This window comes from Aplidium turbinatum, chromosome 4 (assembly GCF_918807975.1).
Source record: "Aplidium turbinatum chromosome 4, kaAplTurb1.1, whole genome shotgun sequence".
Lineage (NCBI taxonomy): Eukaryota > Metazoa > Chordata > Ascidiacea > Aplousobranchia > Polyclinidae > Aplidium > Aplidium turbinatum.
In genome coordinates this window covers 37,226,669-37,237,563 of record NC_137475.1, presented here as the reverse complement: position 1 = coordinate 37,237,563, position 10,895 = coordinate 37,226,669, and the positions used below count along the sequence as shown (strand labels likewise).

Sequence of the window (10,895 nt, the reverse complement as noted above, 5' to 3'; positions counted from 1 at the left end):
GGTTAGGAAACAATCAAGAGAAAAAATAAAAAAGGCCAAAGTCGCTGATCGGGCAACACTATGCGCTTAAATGACTTCATCTATATATATTAGGCAGTGGCTATTTGACCGGCTCCGGTCTTTGAATCTGAAACACTATTTGACCGGTCATGACGTCACTATACGTCAGGGTTGTCGGTATTTTACCCGACCCAAAAAAACCCATAAAAAAACCCAGAGCATCATATTTGTCCAGTTTTTATTAGAAAATTGAAAAAATGAACAAAAACACTACAAGGCACTTACAACAAACTTTAAATTAGGACTTAAGGATGTGATTGTGAAGTAAATTTCCAAGAATAAACTGAAAACGCAGTGGATATTGTACAGTACTGTACACAAAAACCAAGTAATGCCCCTTTGTGTATACTACACTAAAACTCATTTATGCAAGGCCTTATAGTTAAACTGGTGAAAGTACTACTCTACTGTAGTCTGTATATATGATGTGAAATGGAATTTAGGAGGCTATTTACCAATTACAGATTCTACGAAGCAGGACATTAAAGCGCGAGACAAAACGACGCAGAAAAAACGGCGCAGAGGAAAAACGGCGCAGACATAACGGCGCCAAAGTCAACACAACAAGTTCAATTTATAGAACGATAATACTCTGCAACCATAACAAAAGTTTATGTGTGAATAAGGATTTTTGGAGCTGATATACAAGTCCCCCCCACCACCCTTGGCAACTCATGACAAAGAGGAATTGACCAAAACATGTTAACAAAATGAGGAAAAGGTTCTGAGCTGGTTACGTTGACTTTGGCGCCGTTTTGCTTCTGCGCCGTTTTGTTCGCGCCTTAATGTCGTGGACTGCAAATTCTGGATTCTAACGCATGGCTGTTTCAGAGCATTTGCCTAAATGGCCATTGGCCACGCAATTGCTCATCCATTACTATATATAATATATATATAAATGATAAAAAATATTTAAACATGATGGCATAAATGCTCCTTGCCTTCAAATCTAAAGCAAATGATGCAATAATGTGATTTCTACCACGGTAGCATCAACTTGGTATAGAAATCAGTGGATATGCAACATCCAACTTGATCTTGAAATTAATGGATGATGCAACATTCAAGCAACATTCAAGCAACAACAGCCTTAGTGCATTATTTTATTGAGTTATGCAAGCATGTACTGTCTGTGAGTGAAAGGCACTTCATTCGTAAAAAGTAGTTTTGAGGTGAAATAAGCTTGAATCTACCTTTTTTTTGCATCTTTTTTAAAAAAAACCAATAAAACCCAAAAAAACCCGGGTTTTTCTCAACCCTGCTATACGTCACTATTTTTTCTTTTTCTCTTTCAAAGTTTCAAATAGCCACTGCCTATATATTACTGTATATGCATATACAAAAAACAAGGCAATGGCTATTTGACCGGCTCCGGTCTTTGAATCTGAAGCACTATTTGACCGGTCATGACGTCACTATATAAGCGCTTTTTTCTTTTTCTCTTTCAAAGCAACAGACGAGAAGCGCCGATATAAGTTCTAACTTCAACACGTATTCTTCAACTCAGTCCGTGGCGCGTGCGATACGTCTCTGGCTGCCAATTTAGAGGGGATGAGTTCGATACCATCCGGAAGCATTCTTTTTTTTTCATTTTTTTTTTATCTAAATTTTGACCCGAAGCGCATTTTTGTGGTCAATTTTTAATTTGAGTAGCCTACAGCCCATTTTTTATGTCTTTTCAAATGTGAGTAATACTGTTAGAGTTTTTTTAATTTGCTGGAATTTGAGAATTTCTCTTGGTAATTTTCCGATCGTCATAAGTGAACGTGTGTTGCCGAACGACCCTACATTTTTCTCTCAAGTTAGTTATATACAATACTTCTTTAAAAAATGGTTTTACCATTATCATTTCTTTTAAAAGAAGCATTGTATATAACTAACTTGAGAACTATACTTGAGAACTATTAACTAACTTGGACTGTAGGCTACTCAAATTAAAAATTGACCACATAAATGCGCTTCGGGTCAAACTTTAGATAAAAAAAAAAATGAAAAAAAGAATGCTTCCGGATGGTATCGAACTCATCCCCTCTAGATTGGCAGCCGGAGACGTATCGCACGCGCCACGGACTGAGTTGAAGAATACGTGTTGAAGTTAGAACTTATATCGGCGCTTCTCGTCTGTTGCTTTGAAAGAGAAAAAGAAAAAAGCGCTTATGCAGTGACGTCATGACCGGTCAAATAGTGTTTCAGATTCAAAGACCGGAGCCGGTCAAATAGCCACTGCCAAAAAACAACTTAAGTTTTGAATTGCTACCTCATGTTTTGCTGTGTGTACATATGTTTGACCTTAATATGTGACCTGTTTTTGATCCAACGTAAGTATGCCACAGCAGTGAAGGGTTGTTTTCCATTAACGGATTAAATGCTTTGTTGATAGTATACTTCAGAATAACCTCAGAGAAGCTGCTGGAATATGGTAGTTTGTTTTCAAGAGGTGGCTATTTTTCCACACTTAATACAATGGTTACAATCAGGTGTTGCCAGAGTTAGGATTAAAGTTAGGAAGGGTCAAGGTAAAGGTTAGAGTTAGGAATAAGATTAGGATTTTGATCTTTGTCCAGGACTAAAAAAAGATTTCCAAAATCCAAGTTTTTGTTTTCAACAGCTTAAACTTTTCTCAAATTAGGGCAGAATTTCTTATCTGGCAACACTAGTGAGGCCATTATTACACCATATAGTGTAAATATAGCCACAGCTTTATTTTTATTTTTGGTGTTACCCTGGGCTGTTCTATTGAACATATTTCAAGGTGGAACAATTACCGTAAGAAAACAACATGTTAATTGTTAGAAAAAAGAGTATTCCCAGACAAATAGCCAAACTGTGGATTGCTGCGTTTTCTTCCAGTGCTGCAACTTTGCAAGTAAGTTTCTTAAGCTATCTTACTTCGTAAATTAGAGACTTATGTTTTTACCTTTTTAATATGTTTAGTTAGCATGTTTGTGTAAATTGCCAGCCTTTCAAGCATTTTTTTTAACGATGTGTAATTATTTTCATAATTCCTTTTTCATTAAAATGTTGTGTACTGTTGTGGTATGTAAAAATATCCGTATTATTGTGTCATTTCTATGAAGGTTATATGGCAAATGTGTTGCTTTTTGTTTCAGAATGAAAAAGTTATTCTGTCTGGAATACAACCAACCGGAATCCCTCACATTGGTAACTTTCTTGGTGCCATTAAAAAATGGAAAGATCTACAAAATGAGTCAGGAAAAATTTATTACAGTATCGTCGATTTACATTCCATTACTATTCCTAAGGTAATTCATTTAATGTTCAACTTATAGTTTTAATAAATGTTATTGTGCACTTGTACAATGCACATGTGTAGGTTTCACTATACAATGGATGTGAATTCTTTACTAGTCTGATTAATGCCTCCTTATCATAACATGCCCTTGGCATGTTTGACTCAAACCTTGGACATCTGTTGATCTATTTTAGGAGACAACAGCAGTGTAATCTTGAAACTTCCAACTCCAATACCGGTTGATTGCTAATGTTTTTAGTTTTTGAATTGATTGCTGATATTTTAACTTATTTTTAAAGTATATACACTTACGTGATGTGCATTGGCATCGGTATGAATTCTAACCTTGCACTTGTCACTACCTCTGTTGTCACACTGATAGCCGTACCAAAAGTAGACGTGTGCCCAGCTTTGCAAAGCTTTTCGCAACATTGTTGCGAAATCACTTTTGTTGCGAAATCTCTTGTGGAGTTGTGACAATAAGTGACATTAACTGAACTTTATATCGCACTGTCAATTCGTATGATACAATTTCAACACTCCTTCAAGGTAACTGCAACTGGTTTGTACATTTAATCAAATGTTTATGATGAGTGGCTATTGCAACGGTGGACATCCGCAACTGTAAGATGGTTTCACAGCCTCTCACACTTGAAGAGTGTTTTTATATTTGAACCATAGACAGACAATATTTGTGTTTCATAATCTACCATTATTCTAATTTCTAATTGATATATTTCAACCAACAATTTGTCACAGGAAAAGTCGACTTTACAAAGCAACATATTTGATATGACTGCATGCTTATTAGCTTGCGGAATTTGTCCAGATAGGTCAGTGCTCTTCCAGCAATCAAATATCCCTGAACACACAGCGTTGTCTTGGACTATTGGCTGCCTGGTTCCAATTAACCGATTAAAGCACTTACCACAGTGGCAGGTTGGAAAAATATTAAATTAAATCAGCAACTGATAGTACTTAGTGTTGCTAGTAGATTAGCATATGCTTGTATTGCTAATTGTATGCTTTTCCATACCCCAATTGCAGACAGTTTTGTTCTGTGTAAGTATAATACAGTAAGCAACACCAACATTCACTGTTTACGTCTACGGTATGTTTATAGCTTATGAATTGTAGCAGTGGGAATGCGCCAAGTGTTAAAAGTATCAAAACCTTTTGGCATAATTTGTCTCAATTTCTCTATGCTGTATTGACGGGAGCAAGTCTTTTAGGCGCTGACAGTTAGGCGCTGGTCTAATAGGCGCGCACACTGTGGCGTCTGGATATTTAGGTGCGGAGCACTGTGGCGCCCGGTCATTTAGGTGCTATTCCTAATAAAGTCTGTAGATTGTATCAGCTTGGTAGCTTGCCAGAAAATTATATCATGGCTTCAGTGAGTGAAGCTGCTAAAACCGGCAATGCTTTTCACACAAAATGTTATATTGAGCAGAAAAATATATTGTTGTTTTATTGATTTATTATTGTTTTATTTGTTGTTAGTCCAAGTTTGCGTTGGTTAAAGCTTTATCAATAAATTATTCAAGCTTCCGAACATTATTGAGTTCACTTTTTAGTTAACTCTTTTGCGACCACGGACGTATACACACGTCTTGGGATTTTTGCCATGATGACCAAGGAAGTATCCCTACGTCCAAGGTTAAAAGGTAGCCTATTTCAAGCAAAAAAAATAATGTAAATGATGGCAGATCCATAGTCTTTGCCTGTCCTTTTTTAACTAATTAAAAAAAAAAAATTTGGCGGTGCAGTTATCGGATGAGGACTTCTTAAAGATGGGGACACAGTAGATTTTTTTTTCTTTCATTCATTAGAATTGGCAGTCAAAACTGGCTAGGCAACCCCTTACTTTGGAATTTCTCGATCAAAAAGACTGTAGGCTAAATTACGTAAACTTTTTGCTTAAAATTTTCCAAATTTCTCCATAATCATTCTGCTGTACCTCCTAAAGCATTGCGCGCAGAAACGAAGTAAATTTTTTCTCATGTGCAGAATTGTTTTGGCATTCGATTAAACTACATATATTTTCAAATTATTTTATCATGCTTGGGTAGTAAAGATTATAATGAAGTAGCCTACACTTTTCTGCCAATTTTTAATTTTTTTAGAAATTAGAAAAAATACCGTTTGGAAAGTTGCTAGTTGTACATACAATGTTTTAAATTTTATTGCAAAGCTTTGCATCTTCGGATAGCTGAAGGTGTATGCTTTCATTTGATGTCAAGATTGTGCGTCTACGTCGATCACATGACATGTTTTTACCGCGTAAATACAACAGATTTGTGTAAAAAATGTCTGGTAATTTAGATTAAATATAAATTACTTCTGTTCGGGATGGATTGGCCATGTGACGAGAACGCGTAAGACGCTCTACTACTGTTCACATGAATACATTTCTACAGGGCATATAGGCTACACCTTGGCTACAAGTTGCAAGCATAATGGTGAGACTTCGCTCGTTATTAAACCCAGTCCGGGTTTTGACGAAAAACTAAGTTACTCTTCACTCAAGCCTACCGCCCTCTTGAGTACAGCTTATGGTACATTTTTTACTGATGTTTAGTTATTATTTGACCTAACTAAAAGTGAACTCATACATGTTCGGAAACTTGAACAATTTATTGATAAAGCTTTTGCCGGCGCAAACCTGGACTAACAACAAATAAATGCTGAACACGCGCATTAAAAAAACAACATATTTTTCTGTTCAATATAACATTTTATGTGAAAATCATTGCCGGTTTAAGCAGCTTCACTCACGGAAGCCATAACATATTTTTCTGTTCAATATAACATTTTGTGTGAAAAGCATTTTCGGTTCAAGCAGCTTCACCCATATATTTTTCTGTTTAATATAACATTTTGTGTGAAAAAGCATTGCCGGTTTAAGCAACTTCACTCACTGAAGCCATGACCAACAACGCACACGCATTAACAAAACAATATATTTTCCTGTTCAATATAATATTTTGTGTGAAAAGGATTGCCCGACGCCCCTACCTACCTGCCAAGCTGATACAATTTACAGACTTTACTAGGAATAGCACCTAAATGAACGGGCGCCCTAGTGCTCCGCACCTAAATATCCAGACGCCACAGTGTGCGCGCCTATTAGACCAGCGCCTAACTGTCAGCGCCTAAAAGACGTGGACCCGTATTGACTAGGTCTGATGGCTAAAAGCCGAATTTTTATGTAAGATTTTTATCAAGGTTAACTACAGTTACATGTCTTCTTTCCAATCTTTGCAGGAGAGAATGAAACAGTCAAAGGATGGTGGATACTTAGGTACATTTTCGTATCCCGTGCTTCAAACTGCAGATGTTATCTTATACAAAGCTACACATGTTCCAGTGGGTAGGAAATCATTTCTGGTGAACTGCTTTGTTTATCCAATCTTGCTCATTTTGTGCCCTTGAGAACCTTCATGGACTAAGAACGAACAGTTAATCCCACTGTGGGTGGGTGCACAATTCAGTTTTTGTGCTAAAAAATTCCCTTGTGCCGGCACTGCTTTGCCGAGCAGCATTAGACCTTATTTTGAGATTTGTTTTGCAACATTTTTCAGGAGATGACCAATTTGTTCACATGCAACTGACTGGAGAAATAATTGCTACTGTCAACAAAAGCTTAAAAACAAACTTCTTTCCAACTGTCAACTATTTAAGAAGTATGTTCTTTTTCAATGTTTTCCTTTCTAGATTGACACTATACCTATGACATCAACAGTTGTTTAACTGGTCAAAGTACAATAGCCTATCTTGGTTATGGCCTCAAAGTATTTTTTATCGCTGCTGATAAATCGACCTTCATAATTTTGAACTGTCATTTGGTTCAACTCTTCAAGTACCTGTCTTGAGACTTAATCTAAGTGTCTAACTGTAAATACCATGAAAGGTTTGCAATACTAAGATCTTAAACGCGCTAATTACTTCCTTATTCTCAGCTGGGCCCTCAGGTAGAATTCGAAGTCTTCGAGACCCTTCAGTGAAAATGAGCAAGTCTGCTCCCAATGCCAAGTCACGTGTTGAATTGACAGATTCAGATGAAGAAATATGGTCGAAAATACGTGGCAGTGTGACCGATTGCACCTCAGAAGTGACTTACGACCCTGTGAATAGGCCAGGTGTTAGCAACCTTATTGAGGTAATTGTATTTTCACCTGTCCGTAACAATGCAACCACATGCTCACGTAAAAGTTTTGACTTTTTACTCTTTCACCCATTCATGGAAAAAGAAACTCTGTCTGTTGTCAAACGATATGCTATGTTGGGCTGTTACCATTACATTTACAGTATTTGAATGTTGCGTCAAGGTCTGGCAACAACTATCAACGAAAAGGTTTCTAGTGTATTGATCGATTCTGTTCTGGAACTTCTGGTATTGCAGCAACATATCAATTAATGAGATTCAAGTTTGCAACGGTGTACCTTTATATCACTTTTGTGCTGAACATATTATGTCAGAACGGGTTTAGCGCTTTAGGTGAATCACTAGTTCTTTTTTTTTTTGCAGATTCACTGCGGCTTTGCCGACATCACGCCAGATAAAGCTTGCAAGGAAGCAATTGGCTTGGATACTGGAATGTACAAGAGAACTGTAGCTGACGTTGTCGTTGAATCGTTGAAACCAGTAAGAGAAGAGTTCTTGCGATTGAGAAGCGATGAAAGTTATTTAGAATCGGTTTTAATCAAAGGCTCAGACCAAGCCAGAGAAGTGGCGACGAAAACTTGGCGAGATGTTCAACAATTAATTGGAATGCGAAGATAACGAATAATTGAAAGAAAAGTGTTGGTTGATTGTTCTATTTTGTCTGCTAACGTTTTTTTGCAGTTTATATTGTGTTCAGCCGATGTAATTTCTAATCAAACATGAGACCACTCATACTTTTTCACCATGGCCATTGGCCATCTTTATTGCTGTCATGTCATGGCCTGTGTAAACAGCACCTTTAGTTTATTGTTTGCATCATTATGTCGCTTAAAACACTTACGTGTTTTTTTTGTTTGTTTATCTTTATCCTGCATTGCGGGAAAGCGGACTTGAGCGCTATGCATCGGTGTACGCCTTCCGACATACACCTGACCCACGCTGCAGCCGACGGCAATGTCTGTTTCCGGTTGTCTACTCTACTTATGACTTAAATTTTGGTACTACCCATTACTCGAAATCGATCACTGGGTAGAGGCAATTATCGTAAAGTTTCTTGCCTAGAGAAACAACAGCAAGTGCGGGTGGCTGGAGTCGAACATGCAGGCTTTCGACTGTGAGCCCAACGCGCTAACCACTCGGCCATCCAATTTTATAGCATTGATACCAATCATTTTTGTAAGATGTAATTGCTGGAAACCACAAAATGGCTTGTTTTACCGATCTCATGTTGAAAAGTGCAAAATTCTAATGACTCACTTCATCGCTCATAGTTTTGTTTACTTCTACAGATGTTAAAAGCGATCTTCGTAGCCTAACCTCACTTGCAAGGGAAAGTTAACGTATTTACAGCAGTAACTCCCCACCTGGGATGCACAAAGTAAGTGAAAGCTTGTAAGAAGTTCTGTAAATGAATGAAATTTAGGAAAATTTATGACATTTTATATTTAAAGTCACCCATGGCTACTTAAAGATACGACCTGATTTGTCACATTCTGCAGAAATTTCCAGATTTTGCCAACTTTTGGTGAATGTTTAAATAATTTTTTGTAAAAATTATATTTTCACGCTTTCTTTACTGTTTTCCCCTGATGACACGAAAGGTTTTAACATCCTCAGATGTTGAAAAACAAAGAAAATTTGATTTCGAAGATTTTAGCCAGACTGTTAATTTTTCAATAACAGTCTCAGCGTTTTTCAACTCACTTTTTCTCATTTGCTATTGCCTTCCCAAGGCAACAAAATGCTTTTACTGTACATCATTAGGAGACAACAAAAAGTAAAAAAAATCTCAGAAAATGTCAGTAAAACACTAGCAGTAGTTGTAATCAAAATCTCTAAAATGTGACAAATCAGGCCGCATCTCCAAGGTGGCCATGAGTCAGGTGGCGTTGGAAAAGTCAAAACAGTGTTGTGCTGTGGTGGCGATCTCACGATATTCCGCAATGACTTTTAATCCAAAACACCAGCCGAGTTGTAGCCTCGAACATAGTTTTAAAGCTGACTTCATTTGCAATATTCAGTAGGCCTAGTTGATCATGCAGACATTCTCCATTTGCATGGTTTGTTGACGAATGGGTCGACTTCCAATTCCTTACCAGCTCGTGCGTTTTTTGTGGTTGGAAAGTAGCGCTTGAACTCGTTTGGAAGCAAACAATGATTGTCGCGCACCAATTGGGAGAATGAAGGTTTAGGCTCAGTTTCGCCGAATATCCCCTCAAATGTTAGAAACATGTTCGAAATTTTTGTGTTTATGCGCCGTCCTCACAACTCCATAGCAGGCTAAAGCCAGTTTGCAATTCTGTTATTAAAATGTGGTGCCAGCGGAGACTTTTTTCTGATGGGAATCTACGCAGTGGCTCTCCGAATTCAAGCATTATGCTTAGCGATTCCCCTCCAGAAAATCATCTTATTTCTGAATAAAAGGTGTCTGCGCTTTGCCTCCCTCTTTCAAAGCTGCTCGAACAGGCGCAAGTCAAGGGAGTGTTCTTTGATGAGGTTAAGTATTTTAACGACATTATTCGACACGTTGTTAAATTCAGGTGATATTTCGGGCTTGCCAGGTTTCCCTGTGATTGATGCAATAGGTAGATGCAATCTCCTTAATATGAGCAGTCAGTTTGTCACGACAGCAGCGCCGTTTGTGCCTATGCCGGCACATTTCACAGTTTCGCCACGTTTTCACGCTCATTGACGTGCTGTTAGCCTATATCGCTAGAGCTAGGACTATCTTCTTTGTTCCGGGTAAGTTACTGACAACAAATAAAATGGTGATAAAAAGGACCACTTTATTCATCCTGATATACAACTATCTGGTGAATTGAACGGTTTTGCTCGAAAAATAGTTTATCTCAGATGGTTGATTCAATGGAAATAATTAAGTATATTTGTGCGTCTCGACACCAATTGATCCGCAGACGGCCTGAGAGTGAATGAGGAAGAAAGACCATGGTTTACACTTACAGCAGGTGAACTGTTGGGATTATACAGCAGAAGATGTTACGCTTTTGTTAAACATAGGCAATGGCGTATCTAGAAAGTTTGTTAGGGGGGACTCGGGGAGCAAGACATTGTGTCAGTCAGCCGTGGAGCGGCTGGAGGCCAATGGGGGTAGTAGGCTACACACTGGGTAGTCCCAACGGTAGTAGGGGAAGGTCGGGACCTGCGAGCCACTTTTTCTTTTAGATGCATATCTTCTACGTTTCTCAATATTTTTCTCTAAAAATTGGTTTTGCAATGCCTTGTAGTGCTACCTACTCTACAGCAAAAGCACAAGTTATTATTTCAGCGAATGTTTAATTTACGCTCAAAAACATAAACACGCGCCAAGCGTCTCATCGCACCCCACATGTGGGGAGCGATAAGCCACAATTGCGATAAGCCAAAAAATGTAGTATTTTAGCAAAGAAATCACTTCAC

General features: G+C 37.9%; 1 protein-coding gene across 2 annotated transcripts; it reads left to right on the top strand.

The window, feature by feature from the left end:
• The first annotated feature begins 2,706 nt into the window (after positions 1–2,706).
• Positions 2,707–9,906, top strand: LOC145768561 (tryptophan--tRNA ligase, mitochondrial-like). Of its 2 annotated transcripts, none has more exons than XM_082580088.1 (7): positions 2,707–2,926; positions 3,171–3,323; positions 4,073–4,252; positions 6,578–6,614; positions 6,895–6,996; positions 7,273–7,472; positions 7,842–9,906. In XM_082580088.1, the coding sequence occupies exons 1-7, from the start codon at positions 2,840–2,842 to the stop codon at positions 8,094–8,096; spliced, it is 1,014 nt and encodes a 337-aa protein (XP_082436214.1). In that variant the 5' UTR covers positions 2,707–2,839; the 3' UTR covers positions 8,097–9,906. The 2 variants fall into 2 exon arrangements, with proteins under 2 accessions (XP_082436214.1, XP_082436213.1); XM_082580087.1 differs by having other exon boundaries at positions 6,578–6,683.
• The last annotated feature ends 989 nt before the right edge of the window (positions 9,907–10,895 follow it).

Coding starts and splice junctions, on each gene's coding strand:
- LOC145768561 (XM_082580087.1), top strand. CDS start 2,840: ATGTTAATTGTTAGAAAAAAGAGTATTCCCAGACAAATAGCCAAACTG. Junction 3,324..4,072: donor ATTCCATTACTATTCCTAAG/GTAATTCATTTA, acceptor AATTTGTCACAG/GAAAAGTCGACTTTACAAAG. Junction 6,997..7,272: donor AACTGTCAACTATTTAAGAA/GTATGTTCTTTT, acceptor CCTTATTCTCAG/CTGGGCCCTCAGGTAGAATT.